This window comes from Lepisma saccharinum, chromosome 22 (assembly GCF_977018435.1).
Source record: "Lepisma saccharinum chromosome 22, izLepSacc3.1, whole genome shotgun sequence".
Lineage (NCBI taxonomy): Eukaryota > Metazoa > Arthropoda > Insecta > Zygentoma > Lepismatidae > Lepisma > Lepisma saccharinum.
In genome coordinates, this window is record NC_139250.1 from 44,438,760 (window position 1) to 44,461,493 (window position 22,734).

Here is a 22,734-nt window from a genome sequence, read left to right on the forward strand (position 1 = left end):
TAGATCAATAGTTACACATACATATTTAAAAAAATGGGGTTTCCTCTAAATTAGGTGAAGGGCTAGTAGAATGAAATTGTAGTAATAGAGCAAATTAGATCAATAGTTACACATACTTATTAAAAAACCCACTAATTTTCTCTATTACCACATTTTTCCTACTGGCTCTTCACCTAATTCAGAGCCACCAGCCATCACTGTAAAATATTAATTGGAGCTAATTGTGTTAAAAATGTTATTTTTAGTCTTGGAAACATGAAATTACTTTTTCTTTTGCTTTACATACACTGTCTGATCAAAAGAATCCAGACATGAGCGTGCCCTGCATCGGACCACTTTTGCCCACTCGTACCCGTTCACATTTGAATATAATTTTAATGTGACAGTAATTGGAGACACATACATGTAAAATATCTGCCTTGATAGTTTCAGCCCACAATCATCTATTCATTTTCATATATCGCTGTGTATTGGTAGGATAGAATAAACTTCATTTTAACATGGAGATAAAGATTATGCTCACTCAAGTTTCAATTACACTGCATCTTTCACTTCACAGTCCATATTTGAGGGCCTACTACCACAGACTAGGCTTCGAGTGTATACCACTTGTTGTGCCTATTCGAGCATTATTAACTCGAGTGAAGAATCTCTCAATTCTGTATGCTATCTTGTGTCGTACATGCAAACTATGTGGTGCTCGAGCGAAATCCTGTCCTGCAGCACTTTACCAGACACCTACCCCAATCCATAGTCACTTTCCCCATGACACACTCTCCAGTAGTGATCACAGCCTGTAATCTCCTGGGGTCACTTGCCACCAGGCATCTGAATGTTTCTGGAGGAATGGCAGGCCATTCTTCCTGAAGAACCATAGCCGGATTGTTGGGCACTGATGTGGATTGTTCGGGTCAAGAACAAAGTTAACATTCTAATTCATCTTAGGGTGTTCTGTAGGATTCAGAACTGGTCACTGGGAAGACCAGTCCATTTCAGGAACCCGATTGCCCACAAACCATTCACTCACGGTCCCCACTTTATGACAGACAGCGTTGTCTTGCTGGAATAGACAATGATCATCATCGAAGTGGTCCTCCACCGCAGGCAGTACACAACTGGTATCCTGTCCCAATGAGAGTACCATGCAGCATTACAAGAGGGCTGAGTCCACTGGAGGTAAAACATCCCCTACACTGAAATACCACCTCCTCCAAACTTCACTGTAGGCTCTACACATTCTGTGGGCATATGCTACACCTAAACTACCTGACCGCCACATGGTAGAGCATAATTTATCACTAGAAATAACACGTTACAAGTGCTCCACTATCCTGTGGTGTCACTCTTTACAGCACTTCAGGATGCATTTGAATGATTGTTTTATAGGCAGCTGCTCGGCCGTGAAATTCTATTCCCCTCAGCTCTTGATGCACAGCGATGCTGCTGGGTGTACTGTTAGTAGCAGAGTTGAACTCATGGGTAACTGTTTCCAATGATGAGTGGTGCTATTCACGAATTACCCGCTTCAACATTAGACGGTTCCAGTCTGCTGGTCACGATTTTGTTTTGATTGCTCCATCACATTTGCACTTCACAATCACATCACTGTGAGTTGATTTCAGCAATTGCAGTATGGTTGAAATGTCCCTGACAGACTTCTTACTCACATGGCAATCAATGACCAGTCAACGTTCAAAGTTACAGAGTTCTGGTCACTTCCCCATCCCTCTGGTGCTGCTCATCTACGAACACCACCCAATGCCCTGCCTTCTTTTTTATCGGACTTTTATATGTCTAAGTTTCAGTTCACTATTGCAATGGGGTGTCCAGATAATTTTGTTCAGATTGTGTATGTATGAAATGGAATAGGTACTAATAAATGCTAATAGAGAATATGCCCTTTATTTAAGATGTTTTTGTTTCAGTCCTTGGACCTGACATCATAAAACAAAGCAAATACTGTGATGGACAATTTGGCTCCACATATATTTACAATTCTATTATATCATTAACACATTTTTCTCATCATGCTCTACTGGTACTCATTTTAGCTATCTCATTTGCTGCTGCAGAAATACCAGGTGTGCATAGTACTGCATGCAGATGCACAATGTATGTTTATGAATTACAAATGTAGATTAAGTAAAAACCATTTATTATTTGATGTTGCAGGCATTCACTAACATACCGAGGCGCAATGCTAAATATCCACCGCTACCGCTTACGTGCATCATCTTGTCCAGACATATATAAAAATTCCATGACCACTATTGCCAAAGGGAAAGAGGAGGTAACTATATTATTACCCATAATACCCCATGTTTTATTTTTTTTACCTTTGTCCTGAAATAGCGATGTAGCATATCTACATATGGTTTCGTCTATACATATGTTTATTTTATCAATATAAAAGTAGTGGTCACATTTATAAAAATAATGTAAGATATTTTTAACAGTATCAGTGCATTGAAATACAGTGTGGAGCTTCCATTTTATCTTCCAATATTTGTCGTTTTTTACATTAGACTTTTGGCCAGGGAATTTCTGAGACCAGTTTAAAAAGTTAGTTTTTTTTGTTTTTTTTTCTTCCTTCCTTCCTTCCTTCTATAACTGTAAAACTGCTTCTCGTGGGAACCTATATTTGGAACAAGTCTACCAGACATTATTGAACCATCATACCCATGTAACCAAAAGTAATTGGCCCAACGTTGAGCCAACCATACTGAAAATGGTTGGCCAAATATAAGAACATACTGTTTGGCAACGGTAATTTTGGCCGTGGTTCCAAGTGTAGATAGGTGTGTGTGTGTTCTGATGTATATATATAAATTTATTATGAGGCCAAATATAAACTATAGTACAAATTATGTGTGTAACATCAAAACAAATACACAGCACTTTCTTATTTATATGGTATCATTGTTTTCAAGGTACGTACCTTCAAGTGGTAGCCACAAACTTTCTAGCGTTTACTTATTTTTACACCTTTCATTGAATTTAGTCTGTACATAACATTGTTTAACCACCTTCAAAAAATATCTGTAAGAATCTTCTTGTTCTGGTACAACTAAACAAATAAACCATCAGCAATTCACAACACATCTTTTATCCATGGTGGCTGACAAAGGACTGGTGAGTGACTGAAAGTTAATAATACCTTCTACTTTCATTAACAAAATATTATATTTTCAGTATGTGCTGTGACTGAAATATTAAAAAAAAAAAAAACACTCTTACATGTCACTTATTTTACACTCTAGAATTTATACACCATACTCTTGAAAGTTGTCTTAACAGGAGAAAGTAGGTTTTAAAACTGATTTGGCTCACTTTTCCTTGGTTTGGCAAATGTTGGCAAGAATCGTTGGCCTAACGTTAAGACCAAGTTCATTTTCCAACCAACATAAATCCAACGTTTCCCACGTAAAAAGTGCAGTTGGCCCAACAGTTGTGGTTACTAGGGTACCAAATTGAAGGCTGTAACTGGAGACCATGATTGAACTGATATGGAATGACCTAGTGACCAAATTTCCAAGTGGCAGACAATTTGTATTATGTTTCCTACTTAGCAAGGGTTAACATGAGGGCAGTAAGTGTAATGTGAAATTACCCTGAGATAGGGAGTAGGTGCATTTAATTCGTCCAAGGTGTAAAAAATTTTTTCTTCTTTAATGAATGAGATTTCTGCACCCATTCCTACATAACGATAAAATTTCTAGGTGTCAAACTAGTTGGATTATGTACCTTACATCATAACAGGGTGGCTACTCATCGGGAATTGCTTAAATTCTGGGAATTATGCATGAATTATTACTTAACATGGAACTTGCCAGGTAGTAAACAACTTTTACTTGATTTCTTACTTGGTAAGGTTTATAATGAAGTAATTTCACAAATCTCCAAGGGCAAGGGAGGAGTTTTAGGCTGGTTCACACTATTCATCCAATATTCAAAGTCTCAATAGAGCATAATGTTACAAAATGTTCATGCGTTTTAATTTTTCTCTCCTTGTGTCCTGAAAAATAAAATCAAAGTTCCACTGTATGTAGATGAATCTGAATCTACAACTAATTGAAATAACTAGGGCTTGGAAGTTGATGAAAAAGCATCTATTTTTTTTTGCCTTGAAAACAATGTGAAATCTGATACCCTTCAGTTAGAACCAGAAAAGAACCCAGTCAACATGGTAATGTTGCCAAAACGTTGTGACAACTTTAGCCCCTAACATACCTAATGTTGCTACAATGTTCAGTGTATGTTGATATAACGTTGTGATAATGTTGTGTCAACATTTAAGGGTCATTTATTTCAATGTTGCTGCAATGTAGGTTGACAATATTGTGGCAACATATACTAATCATTATGTAGCAACGTTAGGTATATAATTGATTGATTGATTGATTGATTGCGTGAATTGCTGTTTCAAGTTCACTTTATATACAGTAGGGCTAATCGGGGAGGCCCCATTAGGTATGTAAGGGGCTAACGTTACCACAACGTTTTTTGCAACATTACCTTGCTGCCTGTGTAATTTACGAATAAAACAACAATGCATATTTAAAATATGATTATTTTGCCTGGGTTAGCTACCAAAGAGGTCAATGTCAAAGAACTTCAATTTTTACCTCTTTGCCAGCTAATCCACGTAGGATAATAATAACAACAATATCCCTTGGGAGTTAGTTATAATATAACAATGAGAATAAAACATACACACACTCAGTCACACAATCAAATTTTGTATGCAGAAATTACACACATTGATAAACACAAAAAGTGGCAAACAACATTGGGGGTGTAGTGAGAGCTCAATAGTTCCACAATTCACATAATTTTTATAAATTTGGAACTTTTGAGCTCCCATCACATAGCTCCAATGTGTAATGTTCTTGTTTTGCATTTTCTCCATTTTTTAAGTTTATTTTTCTCCTCCCCTGTTGTTTCATGAATTTTAAATGCATTGCTAACCAAACTTACATCTTTAAATTTCCTGACATGGTCCCTCTAACATGTTCCCCATTAATCGAAAATACGGTCAATGGAAAAGCACAATATTATTTTTAACTGAAATGTTTGGCTATGAATTAAATAATTGTGGTAAATTATTTTTTTTCTCCAGAAAACTTAAAATATTTTGTATGAAGCATACTTTGAGGTTCCCTTGCTGGCCACTCCTATCCTTTTGACGTGTGGTTTTAAAGTGCAAATTTGGGCCTCCCTGATGATGCAGTGGTAGCATCGTCGCATTGTAATCAAGGGTTCCCAGGTTCGATACCTGGTGGAGGCACATAGTGGTTTGGATCCCACTTTAAACTGTAAGTCCAGTCCCGATTAGCCTTACTGTGCATAAGGTGGACTTAAAAACATCAACTCAATCAATTAAAGTGCAATTTGTCACAACATAATATATATATTTATATATAATTTGATGCTCGTGAAACACAACTGTATTTTCAGACTACTGTATCGTGCAAGGCCCACTCTGAAAGGAGGTGAATGACTTACACAGAAAAACCTTGCAGCGTACTTGATATAAAATTGAAGTAAAGATAAGGAAAACTGTATTAGCACTTAATTGCTCTTTCTCCTTTGCTTTAGTAGTTTAAGACCATCAAACATCGGGTTTTATAGATAATTCAGATACTCTCTTGTAATTTGTGAAAAAATCAAGCTTTCATTTTAAGAGTGAAAATTATGTTTAGGTATTTTTTAACAATTTTAATGCCATTCTACAGGTCCTTTGAATGATTATTTAGGTCATCAACTTCTGAACCCTAGTAAAAACTCTCACTTTCATTCACTACTTGGCAGATGTCACCAACTTCTTGCATTTTTGACCGTTGCTAGCATAATTAATCCATCTATAGAATTATGTAAATTAATTGTTTCCATTATTTCTAGATTGGTGTTTTATTAATGCATTTATGTAGGCTATTACGGTGTAAACCCTTTGGAGGAAGTGTTATGATAGAAATATAAGTACCTTATGTCATTCTTTTTCTTTGGTCTCTCTCTTAATGTTTTACTATCATCTTTGTGTGCTGGCTTGTACATTCATCCACGATCATTGAGAAATGTTACTCTTTGGGTACTATTTAGCATAGAACTGCATCAGTTGTCCTCCAATTGGGTAAATGTTAAAATGTGACAAGTGCTTAACCCTGCGTTATGCATGTCACTTTCTGTAGCATGCATAGGCGCATCGTGTACACCTGTCCCTCAAACCATTTAACTATCTTTTAAGGTCTGAAATACATTGTGAATTATAGTGCACATGTATACTGAATGTTCTTTCTTTGACTTTCTTCTAAGATCAGATGCAATTTTTTGCTGCAGTTTCTAAATGATGTAATATTATGAAGTTAACATCAGTCACCTGCTTGGGAGTCACGTGCCGAAATACTTAATAGCCAAATAACTGTCATGTTTACTTTCAGTCATGTGGTCACTTTCATGTTCACTTTTGTCACTAGCACATCACCTAGGCAGTGATGGTGATTTGTGTGTGCACTATGGTCTCTAATGCTAAGTCTTGTCTACCAAGAAAAGTAAACTGTTTTTCCCCCAAGTTTTGGCACCCTATTACCGCTTCTGCCTTTGTGTCCTCCCCTTCCTCACGAACACACTTCCCGAACACACTTCCGTATAACATCTGTATGCTCTGTTTTTCTCCCTTTCATATTTTTCTTGTTACATATTTTCTTGTTTCTTGTTACATACTTAGTCAGGGCCTCCCCGATAGAAGCGTCTTCGCCTTGTAATCAAGGGGTCCCGGGTTTGATACCCGGTGGAGGCACAAGTGGTTCGGATCCCACTTTAAACTGTAGGTCTTCGGTCCAGTCCCAATTAGCCTTACTGTGCATAAAGTGGACTTAAAACAACAATTCAAATCAAACATATTTAGTATCCCAAGCACAGGACTTACGTTAACTTTATAATATTACATGGTTTAGAATTGCAACAAAACAACACATCTGAGCTTAGAACAAAAACAAAGAAAGAATGTTCAGTTATACAAAAGCATCCAAGTGCAGTATTCTTCACAATGTTGCAATCTCACAATGAATATCCATGGGGGACCTGTACCCCACGCACCTGCCTAAAAGAGGTTTAAAGAGGTGTGCAGAGATCAGGTGGGAGGAGGCAGTTGCAAATACCGTAAATACCGGAACTTCTGTGCTGCAATGTTTATAGCAGCTGAATACCTGGAAATGCTGATCAAAATGTTCATTTGAGTGAAATCGGACTAATACATTTCAACAGTACATCACTTCCAATCTGGGGCTATTCAGGTTCATATCTGATGAATACTACAGATCCTGTCTTCTGTAGAATGATAGTAATAGCCATAGACATTTTTCATAAATGAAAATAAATCTGTGGCACAACAGTTAATTGAGTTTCAAACTATTATTTCATTGGGTGATCCATGGTGAACATTTTCTATAACAAAGCCCATGACTTCTTTTCAAGTAGCACCACAAATATCCTCGCAAAACTGCATCAAGACCAAATTTCTTGAAGTTGCCACCCGGATCAAACTAGTTACATCCAAGGGGAGAGGTCCAACAATTTGACTCCGTCATTCTTGATATTTTAACCAGTTACTAACCGTGATTGATACACACAGAAAAGCCCCACTAAGTTTGTAACTTTGTACTCTGTCCACGGTAATGATCAATTTCAAATTTGTTTCAGAATTTTTTTATAAATATTTTTTTTCAGTGTCCAATTAAATCTCAGGTTAACAACAAACACACACACACACACATATACATAATAACGAGTGAGAGTGAAATTAATACCTTAAAAATCAGACAAAAAATCCAGGACATACTGTAAACAGCTCAAATGTACATGAGATATTGACTGTATCCCTCTTTCATACAATGATGTAAGTTTAAATTGTTTTACTTGTAAAATGTGAATCCAATGAACTTAATTTAAGAACAACATTTTATTAATGCCCTTGTTCAGTTCATTTGTCTCATTACTAATATTCTCTCCAGAAATGGTACGCTGGCTTAGCTGAACTGCGTGAGGTACTGGCAGACATGGTGGACTTCTCTCACTTCCTAGATATACGTTTCCTGCTCTTCTCCATTTCCAATTTCCTTCTGTATACCTGGTATGATGTTCCATATGTGTACCTGACCGATAATGCAATCGAGCTGGGATATTCGGACAATGATGCTTCCATTCTTATTAGTGCCATTGGAATTGTGAACATGTTTGGTGAGGTAAGTGTCTTGTGTCTCCTTACTGTAAAGGCTACAAGATTTTTTTGTTTTTGTAATTCTAGAATATTTATTCTCTATGAATATAATTATTAAATCTGTTAATCGCAAATGATTGAAATGCAATGTTTGGCTTAAATGAGCATCTTTATTGGAGCACATGTATGTTTTTTACAGGGCTGTCACACATTATTTAGCAAATTTCAATGATGAAGAACCTGTAAAATTGTATTATACTTCTAGGGATAGGGCAGATTGATCTGTACTCTATCCGTTCTGGGAAAGATCAAGTTTATCATTAACCCGACAGGATGCATGCTGGGTAAAAATTACCCAGAAGAAAAATTACTTAAGTCCGAATTTTAATTATTTTAAAAGATGTAAATAATAATACCTTCAATGATTAACCTAATTTTATTAAGTTTTATTTTTATTTCATTTTTCAAAGATAAAGTTGAGAAAAGATAATAAAGAAAAGCTGATAACACAAGTTCTTTCCTGCCATAATGTAAGTATGCATGCTAGGTAAAAAATAACCAGAAGAAAAATGACTTCTTAAGTTCAAATTTTAATTATTTTAAAACATGTAAATAGAAGTACCTTCATTGATTAGTTCAGTTTTATTAATTTTGAATATTTGCATTGAATCATACAATTGATAAAAATGAGAAAGAGCATGTTGAGATACCAAACTGAAACATATGATCACACGTTGGGTGAAATTTACCCAGGCAGTGAGCAGAACTAACAAAATAACTAACCAACGATTCAAGGTACACTCAGAAAGGTACACTGGAAAGGCACTAAGAAAGGTTGTCTCAGACAATCATCGGATGTGATCAAAAAATATATTTCAAAATTGACTGTGTAATTTTTACCCATATGCACGTCCTTACGACTTAACTGATATATAGTCTGGTAATTAGTGCAAACATTCTGTCATTTTATTATTAATTCATTGCTCTTCCTCTGTAGTCAGGTTTTGCACTGCAGCTTTCAGGTTTTCCAATCTTGCACCAAACTTTATGTCAGCATAGGATACACTTGATTTAATATCATGTATTATCTGATATCATCTTCTTCCCTGGATTCTTTCACTTGGTATGGATATAAACACATAAATAATATTTATCCGCTTCATAAAGTAAATGTTTAAATATACAGTTTTTCAGAGGGACATAGAGATAACCAAGTCAATGCCTTAAAACTACAATGCCAATGTTGAGTGCACACCTAATTCTCTGGATATCTTGGCTCAGGAAAATTGACAAACCGTAAAAACTTCTTTTTTTGTGCAATTATGGCAGCCACAGTGTCAGTGCAGAGCAAGTGGGTATAGGTGTAGTACGTTTCCACATTGGAAGACAAAGAAAGACAATAAGTGTAGTATGTCTCCACATTTAAACAAGTAGGAAGTTTTAGGTTAGGTTAGCAAAACCTAACCTCACCTCACCTCACCTCACCTAACCTAACCTAAAACCATCACTTATTGTCTTTCTCCATCTTCTAATGTGGAGACATATTACACCTATACTGATCAAGTGTAAGGGTAGGAAGAACAGAAAGTCTGTGTGTGGGTGGGTGTGTGGGAAAAGAATTGTTTGACCAATTCACAACTTGAACCTAATAGAGGTCTGTCTTCATAGCATCATGAAAGTACTATATTTTAACTTTTTTTATTACTATATCTTTTTTGTTATTAACGTACTCGAGAGGGCCCATGTAGGGGATAGCTTTACCTTACTTGTTCTTACTTACTGTAAAGCAAAATATACAAGGTAAGAAAACCTGGTGGACGCAATGAATAAACTCTGTGTAAGCACTAATTCTGATGTTATAAGTAATTGATTTACACATGAGGCTGAAATTTAATAATTCATTACATTATTTACGTACGAAGGGTTACGACATACAAGAATAACCCAAATACTTTTTTTCTTTCCAGATTGCGTTGGGTTGGGCTGGTGATAAGCAGTGGGTGAACGCCACTCTGCTGTATGCTGTGTGCATGGCCCTTTGCGGGGCAGTGACTGCTCTCGTTCCCCTCGTTGCCCACAGCTACCCCTTGCTCTTGAATGTCGCCGCGCTGTTTGGACTCTTTATTTCTGCCAACTACGCACTCACTTCCATCATCCTGGTGGAACTTATTACGCTGGAAAGGTTCACAAATGCTTACGGACTTCTGTTGCTGGTACAGGGCTTAGCCAATTTGGTTGGTCCACCATTAGCAGGTTGGTGATGCCATTTTCTTTCTTTAATTATAATGCATCTTATTTGCTTCTTGTAACAAATGACTAAAGAAAACAGGGTGTTTTTTTATTTTTTTTTATTTTAAAATTAGTTTTGACAACACATCACCCCGTAACTGTTTGGATGATTTCCCACCTCAGCAGGTGGTAGTGAGTCCGGCAGTCAGTAGGTAGCTCCTGGCCCTCACGGGCTGTTGCCCCACAGGTTATTATTACATAGAAGTATAAGTGATTTTTAAATTAATATATTATTATTGTTCCCTTTATTTGACTCAACATGCTCAGAGGAAATATTTGTGTTGAAAGAGTTATTGCACAGAAGGATTTGGGCATCATATTTGATGAGGAATCTCCTTTTCTGGTCACATCTCCACAGTCATTAAGGGTTCTATGTATATGCTGGGTCTATTCTATCATTTTATTGAAATCATTAACTTGTCTGCTTTCTGTGAAATACGAGGCGTATTTGGAAAGTAAGTACCAAAAGGATGTAAATAATAAAGTAAAATAGTTTCGTACCTTTTTTATTTGCATTGCATTCTACAGACCTTAAACTACTTTTCTACGTAGTTTCCACCATTGTTCAAGCATTTGTCGTAACGTGGCACTAGTTTTTGTATCCCATCATCATAGAATGTTCCCGCCTCTGACAAAAGCCATCCATGCACTGCGGCTTCGACGTCGTCATCCTCGTCGAAACGCTGACAAGCAAGAAACTTCTTCTTCAGATGAAGAAAGAGATGGTAGTCACTTGGTACCAAGTCAGATCTGTTGGCAGATGAACAAATTGTTCCCAGCCGAACAGGGGCGCCGATGTGTCAAAATTATTGGGGGGCTCTGATCACTGAAATAAATTAAAACTCTCTCCCTTTTTTTAAGTTTTGGCCTCAGTGTTCGGAATCTCATAAAAGCCCATGAATTCCTCAAATATATCAAAATTTTTATTCACAGTTTGAATGCAGAATATTAATTGTCAACGAATGGATATGTCACCAGTTTCGTCAACCATAATAGCAAAATATTCCCGACTTTTAATATCTGCTAGCATGGAGCGCAAAACAGATCTTCCTAATATATCAATGATCTCATTCTGAATGTCATGTGAGAGCCATTTGTAGCCCGAACATCCCACCCACTACCCTAGTTCGTCTTTTGAAACTATTTTTAGTAAAAATTTTAACAATACTCATAATTACATACTTAGTATATAGTGTTAAGTCATGTGTTTTGCTGTCTCTGGTCATAGCCCCCCCAAAGTTTATGGTTTAGCGGTCTCAGACCCACAAAGATGATGGTCTAGTCTAGAGCATTTCAAATGTGTATTTAAAGTTAAGTTCATGTGGCACAATTCAGAGTAAACTTTACAAGAGAAGCAAAATAATACATTAGATTCTCTTAAGCAAAATTATTTAGGGGGCTCTGCCCCCACATCGTTAACATTGAGGGGGCTCGAGACCCCCAAGCCCCATGGAGTCAGCGCCTATGCAGCCGAATGACGTGATGAAATTTTGAGTTTGTTGGGTCGTATCAGTCGGCGGGCCGATTGATTTTCTTCAACATTTCAAACCTTGAGAAAACTATGAAGAAAAAGCATGACCTGCTCCCACGCGTGCCTGTGGCTAATTAACGGATGAAGAACGTCAGCAAGAACTCACATGGTCGCAACTGCATTGCTACAGCGGTAATATTTGCATACGGTACTTACTTTACGAATACACCTCGTACATACATAAACTCGCACAAAATATTATTTGAATTAAATGGCAGTACATTAAAGCATCAAGCTTTGCCCTGGTTTCTACATATTTCACTCAACTTTTGGACCTATTTTTCTTTTAATTATTCTGTTGGAATACTAATTAACTGATATTGTTGATATTAACGTCTTTTGTCGTTTGTGGTTTGATTGTACTACAATAAAATGAGCCGTGTTAATTCAACCATTCCTTTTAAACTTCAATTTCAGTTTCTTCACACAAATCTCTAGACTATTCCATATGCCCTTTCTCTGAGGAAGCAATGTTGCCAGTAATGTGCAATGAATTTCATTCTCTAATATAACATGACCATTACCTCATTATTTTTGCAGAATATGAGATGCGTAAATAATACAGGGTGGACCAAAATTCACCATCTGATATTGATATAATATTGTGAAAGAAACTGCAGTAATAATCAATGCAGAAAATGTATTGAGCTGAACAAGATACATTAAATGGTATTTACATTTTATACACACAAACACAATATACCTAAATATTTGAGTAATGCACACCACAACAGCAAGGCTTTTAACTGCTCCATTTAGATGGACCTCTATCTGAAAACCTGACTCCTAACCATAATATTGGGGTAATTAGTACCACATAATTCAAATTAACACAACTGTTGTGGCTTCAGATTGTCCTGCATCCTTCACTGCTGATGTTATGATACAAAAACACATGCATAATGATTATGCATGACTTTATTGTAGGTAAACAAATACAGGTAGAATGGGTTATATCTGACTGATATGTCAAGTGTACTTACCCTATGTAGAGACATGCTGCCACAACTGGTTGTGTTCTGTGGGACCACCAACATTATGGACTATTGCCCGACATCGCAATTTCCACTGCAACAAACTACGTTGGAGCACATGCATGGGAATTCCATTCCTCCTTACAGGCTTCCCATAGGCCTGTGAGAGCTTTTGACAGGAATGTCATGAAAGGGAATAACAACGATTCCTGTTTCCTGCTCCATGTCCTGATAAATCCGGAGGTATGATCTAGCGGTGTGGCTGGACTCTTTGTCCATGTGGATCCGCACCTGCTTCTTGTTGGCTCCTTACGAACGAGGGATGTCTGTCCGATAGATTGGGGCCATAATGGATTCCTGGAAGTAGACAGCATTACCTTTTTTTTTTTTTTTTTTTCACCTTACGTATCTCCAACTTCCCCTCATAACCGTATCAGGTGACAATCATGATTCCCTGCAGGAAACTTTCTCGGCACTGGTGGTAAAACTTGGTACGTCCCTTGCCAGAGGTTTCACGGTACGTAATTGCCCTAATGTTACCATTACGTGTGATATAAATGTAGGACTCATCCAATGTGACAACTGTCTTCCATTTTGACCCCACCAAGTGTCTTTCGTACAGTTTGCGGCAGTTGATCTTGCATTCTGCAATGTGGCGCTGGAAGAGGTTGTGAACCTGGCCCTGTACGTATGCACCACAGGTCAAGATGGGGACGAATGATGTCGCTGACAGTGGACTCCGCCACATTTAACCTCTGGGCCAAATCATGTTGGGGTGGTGGATTCTCCTGGACTGCAATTCGCCGAATTCCACAAAGCACCTCAGGCAACACTTTTGTTGGCAACCTCGAATGGGCCCCTTTTCTTGGCGAATGTTTCTGCGTGAGCACCATTTGTGTTTGCCTGGCCACGATATCTTTAGCTGTGGTCACTCCAATGGTTAAACCATTTTTCTGACACTGTTTCACTATTCGGTTGTACGAAAAATGTAAGTGGAAAAGAGCCATGATGTACCCTTCCTAATAACGGTTAATTTTCGGTGGCATTTCACTAGCACAAAGACGACGCTCTGGCAACTGCAAGCTCAGACACAACACTGGTTTCAAGGTTCTGGCGCAACTACACACGTAACAGTAGCATTGCCAAAAAACAGTCAGATATCAGATATTACAGATCAGCCTTCTGTAATGACTGTAAATTGCACATGAAAACACACAGTTATGAACAATAATCTTTCTCAGCAGCTATTTGTCTCTGCTCATTGCTACTCGATCGTTTTGTAATTATATTTACACCAAGAGATGGCACTCTTTTTTGTTTTACACATTTGCGTTCACAGATTGATGGAACAACAACTTTTTACATCAATTTTCCTTGCGAATAATACTTTCTTTCTTGCTTTATAAATAGAATCCGATCATAACTTTTGGCCCACCCTATGTGTTTTATGTGTGTGTGTGTGTGCATGTGCACGCACGCATGCTTATCTCTGAAGGATTTTACATCAAACTGCTTTGCTTTGCAGGTTGGCTGTATGACATTACTGGAAAGTACCACCTATCTTTTTACCTGGCTGGTTTGTTCATTGCCCTGTCAGGACTTATGTTGATTGTGTTACCGTGTTTAAAGTCAATTCGCAGAAGACGCACACTGTCCGAAACAAGCAATACAACAGACACGGACGAGGCAGAAACTAAAGCTCAGGTGTTTGAGCCTGTTTCTTCATTCATTTCTAATTCAGAGAACAAGGAAAACAGGAAAGTAAACCATGTATAAAAGTGTGAAAATGAAAGCAAAATATACGTACACATTTAGTGTTGCAATCTTGTGAACAGTTTCGAAAGATCTAGTATTTTAGTGTGAGTGAGTGAGAATCAGAAAACATTGTTGTTAGTGTGCTTGTGTGTTAAAAGAGAAAAACTATTGTGCTTACAAAATTATTTCTACCACTCATTTTACTGAGTTACTTGTTTATTATGTGTTGATTTTTTGTCATGTTATCTCACATATTTTTAAAAAAATATTTTATATTTATTGTAGAATTGTAATTCATAATTTTCACAAGTATCGTTGTAGTTTCAAATTTTCATAAAAATTAGCAATGATATGCCAATGGAAGCTGATTCGTGTTAGATAATTACATGAAGTGTGATCTACATTTGAATTCTCTAAACATTATACTATATACATATAACTCTAAAATGCTTTCAGCTGTTGTTTACTATAAGTTTCCCATTTTTGATGGATGCCTACATGTCTAGAAAATTGAACTTCTTTAAAACAAAACAAAGATAGAAATAAATAGCATTGTTCTGATATGCATTAAATATATATCATGTTTTCCAATAATTCTAAGTCATTTTACAATATTTTATAATAAAAATTGTTGCATAATTAGTTGTTGTTTATACTTACTATTGTCTTAACACATACCTTCATCACATGTCACCTTCAGTGACCTACAGAAGTCATCTCCCTACCTGCTCTGCAAGTCTTATGACATATTGTTATTTTTTATATCAAATTATTCAATAATGCTATAATTATTAGTACCTCTTATTATAAATTCTCTAAACTGCATGCTCCTGCATGATTGATACTTCTTTTTGCTAAAAATGTGTCACCTCAATAATTTTATGTAGAAATTATGAAATATTTTCGGTTCTTTTCATGTTACTTAGTAACATTATGACAAATCTATACAATTAGTAACAGCAGTATCATAAAAACTTAATTAACTCAATACATAAATCTTGTTATGTAAATTTTAACAGAAATGAAGGAAAATAATATGCACCATGAATGTAATGATATTACAGATAAAATCACCGGAAGGTTACATGCTATCTTTAAAAAGATAACCATTCTGAAGGAAAATCCACTCTCTTTCATGGTCATGTTAATATAGTAAATTATCTGTCCAAGGAATTTGTAACAAAATTTGTACCATAAGCAAAAGTATAGCACACTGTTCCAAAGAGTAAAACTTCCAAGATAAAAAGTAGAACACAGGCATTCACAGCATATAATATATATTACTAGGAAACGTTAATAAATAATATAAAATTGAAACATTTTTAGTTCAAGTATAATGCATTTTTAAAATGAATTCTTGAGTATAAAATTTCCAAACAAATAATAAATAACACTATTGTGTGTTTTCAACCATACTTTTCACATCAACCAATTTTAATCAATTTTCCCTGTAATTTTCTGTTTCTCCACTGAAAGAAGTATTTTCTTAATGAAAATTACATGATACCCAAATGTAGGACCTGTCTGTGAAAAATGAACATCTGGTAATCCTAATATTACAGCAAATTATGACACTTCTTAGCATAAGTGTACTAATTTGTACAAACACAGCAAATGTTGGTTTCTCTCACTCATGTGATAAATTGAAGTGTTACTAACTAGAGACATCTGTTGATAAATAATTAAATTATATTTTCTCCACAAGGATGGAAAATGCTTTGTTTTTCTCTGGACAAAATTTCTAGTCATCATATTGTTTGTACTGTAATGGTTAGTAGAGATGAATGATTGCCACATGATATCCTGGATATTACACTTCAGGATGCTTCTATATTAGATTCAATTGTATTCTGCCTATTTGATACGGTTTTCTTTATAATATTGATAAAGTTATCATTATTAAAATATTAATCAAAAGATAGACCTACTTACATTCCAAAATAAATCACGAACTTTGAGATATTTAGGAAAAAAATACCAAAAAAGCTATAAAATATAGTGAAAGATTAAATATTGTTGTCCAAATTTCTAAGTTAAACTTGAAAAGATTTTATACTTTTCTTTTCTTGCAAAAGAAAATACTGTACAAGAAATAATGGACTAACAATTAAAACAACAACATATGACACTAAATTAAGTAAATCGACACAAATTACTTTCCATCAACATTACATCAAATTACTACTTAATTGAGAGAGAATTTCAAAATTGTTCATGTTAACTGTGACATCCACTTTTTCATGACATCATTAATATTAAAAACTTAAGAGAATACATTTTATTAACTAATATATGGCGAATGTGGTGTGACTGATCATGTTTCTAGCAGAAACTTGCAAAATACCATGCACAGTGATTATCACTTAAAATGGACAGAACAATAATAAAAAGCTTAGTGACTTTATGTGATCTGATGATTATTTTTAGGTACATAGTGTACAAATTAGTTTAAATTAATTTTTAGTGCACTGGGATGCAAATTGTAAATTGTTTTATATATTTAAAATATTTCAACAATATAGCACTCTAATATTACTTGTTTAATTTACATGTTACTGCTTGTATGTTAAAGTTCATCAACACATCCAATAATTACATTTTGTGAATTATTATGTTTCAGTTTATATAAAATTTTCTTTTTCAATTATTATACTATCTGTAAATTACTCCCCTGCACCTATGTCAGACTTGCTTGGGTTGTTGCAACCAAATTTTTTAATTACGTATCAGAACTCTATTCAAGTAACCCCACAAAACAATTACACAATCTGTGACTTTTCTTACAAGTAGTCTTGTAGTTAATTGAAAGCAGCATAGTTTGGTAGAAGAACTTGTATCTATTGGAATCTATTTAGATACCTATATATTATAAAATGCTCTATTTGATATATTGTATTAGAAAATTTGTAGATTTGCACTTCTAATAATGGCATAATTAATGCATGTACTTTCTATTAATGACAGCTCATACTCATTTGTTGTACATATTTAGGAGTAATTTTTGTGTGTCTTTTTTTAAAAGAACTTGTACATAAGTATGTATATACAGAGTCTGACTGCATAGCAGAACTTTCTTGAATGTGTTCAACATCTAGGGTCGTTTCTTAATATTAAAGTAGAATAGTTTAAGAAAAGTGTTATCTTTAAATTATCAAAGGTAACTCATTTCTGCATTGAAGGTTTAGCATAAACTATGAGTAAGATGAATATGTAATTCCTATATGTTCTTATTTTTGTGTCGTGAAAAGTACATTTTCATAAAGCTCATCTTTGTGTGACAAGTATTCATAGTATATAATCCTGGGATCGGTCATGCTGGTACAAAGAAAAAGAAAAAAATCTTGCATTTGCAGTTACTTCTTTAGTGACAGCATGGTGCTATTTGCAGAGACGTTGTTGTCCAATCGTTAGGGTGTCTGACTGCTATGCGGGAGATCTGGATTCAATCCTTGGCATCATGTTATTTCAAGTGGGAATTTTTCAATCAATGGAGCAGTGTCTGCGAGGTTCACCCCCAGCCTTAAATTAATTAATACCTGGGAGCAACCCTGACGGGTAAAGGCAGCCAGAACATGGTGCTGATCACATCACCTTCACAAACTGTGAAGATTATGAATGCATGAGTCCCTTCCTCCACATTCGTCACGCCTTTATGACATGTTGCAGTGTACAAGACGTAGCTTTACTTTTTACCTTTACCTATGGTGTTATTTACAGGGTATCGGTTGCACATGATTGCTGGGGATGCTTAGAAGGAAAAGTGACTAGTCTGTCAGTTGATTCCCAGCTGCCGGTCTGGTCATCGGTGTGCTGTAAAAAATATTTCTATCAGCACAAACAAAGCATGACTTGATTTTTATAAAGGTTAATGAAGTTGTGTAGAAGGATGCAAAACTTCCTTAGAGCAAGTTGATGAGATTTTCTCTGGATATGAACAAGATGATTTCCTGGTTGATATCTCGAGAAAATCTCGTCATCATTCGCTTCAAGAAGTATTTCCATAGAGCAAGTCCAAAAACAACACATTTTTTAAAGAAGTTGTGTGTTAAATAAAATATATAACATGACAGATAGCATGACTGTTCCCAGGTCGAATTGTGAATTAACAGTTGCATACTACAAAGTTTATATTTTTGTGAATTTTTGATGGTGTATTTTCAATTTTGTTTACAAAATTTTTAAAATCTTGCACTTGAAATTTGAGTTAAGAATGGCAAATTCAAATGTAAAAGAGAGTGAATATGCTGTTATTTTGAATGAATGCTTTAGTGACAAGTTTCTGCAGTCAGGTCTCAATGCTCAGTGTTTCCACCAAATATGGCACCATGCCAAGTTTTATTCCACAAGTATGCAGTGCATCAGAAAGTGAAAGGGTAGTAACACTTATTATACCTCTGTATATTGGCACTCATCTGATGACAGAGTGTAATTGCAAATTGTACTTTTTCCTGTTTGCTTACCTTGAAACACAAACCGCAAACAATTTAAAGCCACACGTGATCAGCCTGCATTTGATTTGCCTCTCACTTGACAAATGTCAATTTGTTATGAAATCGAAGTAGAGACATGAAGCAATTTTCACATCAAAATTGAAAGTTGAGGAGATCAGCAAGTCGCAAAAGATTATTGTGCTCTTCTTTGTAAGATGTGTGATAAAAATGCATAAATGTCCATTTATATTACCAAAAGCGAGAGAGGGTGGACATCCCTGTTCTCTCCCACTCTGATCTCATCACAAGGTGGCCTTCCCGGTGGCACAGTGGTAGCGTCGTCGCCTTGTAATCAAGGGGTCCCGGGTTCGATACCCGATGGAGGCACATAGTGGTTCAGATACCACTTTAAACTGTAGGTCCAGTCTTGATTAGCATTTCTGTGCATAAAGAGGACTTAAGACATCAACTCTCATCACAAGATATTCACTTTTTATTGAATAATAAAATAATTGTGTGTTCTAGATTTGGTTATTGCCACTAGGCAGGCCAGGCTGTTCCACCATGGACAATTGTGATGTATGCAATGAACAAGCAATCAAATGCAGTTGTAGCTCACGTACAATTTTCCTTTCGCAGAATTTATCATACAAAGTTTCAGTATTCGAGTCATGTTGGTTCAATGTAACATTTTCCATCAAATGAAATTCTTCTGTCATCAACTTCACATATTGAGTCATGCTGATGTTAATCCCACCCAAATGTGGCAACCAACATGATGATTCAGCACAATTACAACGTGCAAGGGCAAACTTCTTCCACCATAATGGAAGGGAGCTCACAATTTCAGAAGCAACAGCAAGGGAATCCTTCGAAGTACATTTCACTCCTCACCTGTGTTATTAGCTATCATTGGTATGCAACTGTTAATTAGAGACTTCAATATTACAATATAAAATAGTAACTACGAGTTTTTCTCCCTTCAAACTGTATTCTTGCACAGCCAAAGAATAATCTGAAGTTGTTTATTTTCCTTCATTAGTATGTGTGTAGTACAAGCGAAATTGTAGTGTTGATCGTGTGCAAGGGGGTACTGCATTGAGCACATAATTAGCTTCTTGCAAGGCTCCTAACTTTGATCTACTCTATTTGGTAATTCCATGATGACGTGGATAATAGTGTTCACTTATTTTATAATTATATTATTGCTCAAATTCCTTCTGTGTCCAAATACATGCTGATACCATTGCTTTGTGATAGTATTTGCGAACTGTAGGGCAAATACCAAATCACTTACATCCTATGAATGTAAGTCATTTTTAATGTATATATGTTGTTCCACCAACTTCCTCTTTTATATATTATATATAAATATAGTGAACAACATTTTACTGAAAATGTGCGTAACATGCTAGAAATGTACATGTGTTTGTAGGCATTTGTGTGGTTTTAGCATTGAGCTCAAGGTATTAGAAGTTTATAAGGATTAGTGTAGAAATAGTGTAATTATTGATTTTTTTTTAGAAGGAGGCAGTGTTCCCATAATTATATTATGTATGATGTAATGTGAAGTAGTGATATACTCTAAAAAAAAGCTGAAAAATGCTTATTTGCATTAATAAAATAAAATAAAATTTATTCTGATTTTCAAAGTGTGATATAATGTCTCATTTTAAAAAGTTATATATATCATGTTTCTTGCTGTTAAAGTTCACTGATATTTTACCATATGGTCAGATACAAACTGCCTTTACGTCTGTTTTTAAATGTTTTGTATTTTTGCATTTTTTCTTTAAAACAAATACTGCATTGAAGAAACAAAAACTCTAAATTTATTTTTTTAACTATGAAATAAACAGTAGTTTGGTATTTCTGCATGATAATAATATAGTACTGCTTACACTGTTCTCTTTTCCTGAGCATATTTGAAACATCGGTGTTGAAATTTTGTCATGGTAAACAGTGCTCGAAGTGGAAATTCCTAGCTGAGAGAATGCTTGGTAAAGTTTGTCAATAGCTTGAGTGGAATGCTTGTATTATTTAACATGGAGACAATGAAGCAGCTGGGGGATGTTATAACCAGTTTTTCTGACATCACTCCATATTCTTTCCCACCTCGAACACTGATAGTAAATTAAAATATTCATACATAATATTTGTGACAATTTTCATGGCATGTACTCAAGTCTGTTATGTTCAAAAACAAAAGAAAAAATACAAACTTCGTCCTTTATTTACATTAAATATCCTTTAGCATTTTATATCTGAACCTTTCATGTGTTCACTATTAAAATATCTGTACTTGAAAAAAAAAAAAACTTTGTGATCATTCTAAATCACAAACACACAACTTTTAGTAGCACATGTGAAATATGTATCTCTAGTTCAGCATATAAGTTTGTGTTTCGTTATATCAATAGTAACTCTTGACTTGGTTTGCTTTCAAATAACAAAACAAAAAATACTAAATTTATAACTATCAAGTAAAGAATATAAATGGAATAAAAATATTTAAATAGGACAATATTTATGTGAGTAATATATTTGAAAGAAAGTCTTGAATCTGATAGTGGTTGGTATAAATTGCAGTGCATTTACCTCGAGCATGAGTTTGCAACTGTGATGAACTTTTGTGTTTTTGTTGCAAATGAATCAGTTTTTGACTATATTGAAAGTCAGTAGTTCACTATTTAATTTTTCTGGAAGATATATGTTTTTTCCATGTATTTACACACATATATATCTTGTATATACAGATACAAATGTTCATAATTCACATTACAAAAAAAATTGTGAAAAGAAATATTAACAGTCCTTGGGTTTTTCTTATTGGTGGAAAATACGTGTCAAGTGTTTATATTGTACAATGAATATGCAATACTTTAAATGTTTTTACACTTATTCAAATGTCTGTGTAAATCATATAACTTTTTGGTGTTGCTTTTTTGTGGTTTTCTGAGCCATTCGAAGGAAATAGTTGAATTGACATGTGGTGTCTACTTATCTTTAATTTTATATGTTTTCATGGTTATGATAGTGGTTATGCTTATAAGTTGCAGAAACGAGACAATCACAAGCAAAATAACCATGCAATAATAATGTGTAGCTTGTGAAATACATAATTTATTTAGTAGTCAGTTTCAATGACTCACTTCTACCGTTCACAAAAGTTGTTGGTTGGAAATGCATCACCTGGTCTCCCCAGTGGCGTAGTGTTCTAATCAAGTGGTCCCAAATTCCATAATACCCTGTGGAGGTACAATGCACAGTGATTTGGATTTCACTTTAAACTCTGGATGTAGTCTCAATTAGTCCATAAAGCAAAAAAGGTACTCGATGAGTCACCAGAATCAATGAAAAAAGGTAAAGTGCTCCCCTGTGCTTTGCACCATGCCATGAAGGCATATAGGGGGTGTGGAGTTAGGGCCCCACAAATCCTTGATCACGGCCGAAGGTGGGGGTGATGTGATCAGCACCACGCCCCTGGCTGCCTTTACCCCCCAGTTTCCTCCAGGTACCCACTTTATACGACGCTGGGTG

The 22,734-nt window shown here is 35.4% G+C and overlaps 1 protein-coding gene across 2 annotated transcripts in view; it reads left to right on the forward strand.

The window, feature by feature from the left end:
* The window catches only part of LOC146004690 (monocarboxylate transporter 14-like), a 262,852-nt gene extending 241,340 nt beyond the window's left edge, over positions 1-21,512 (forward strand). For both annotated transcript variants that reach the window (XM_083143632.1, XM_083143631.1), the window contains exons 3-6: positions 2,173-2,290; positions 8,010-8,240; positions 10,183-10,468; positions 14,535-21,512. In XM_083143632.1, coding sequence (XP_082999758.1) covers positions 2,173-2,290; positions 8,010-8,240; positions 10,183-10,468; positions 14,535-14,785 — 886 coding nt within the window. In that variant the 3' untranslated portion in view covers positions 14,786-21,512. The remainder of the gene's footprint in view (positions 1-2,172; positions 2,291-8,009; positions 8,241-10,182; positions 10,469-14,534) is intronic.
* Positions 21,513-22,734: the final 1,222 nt, after the last annotated feature.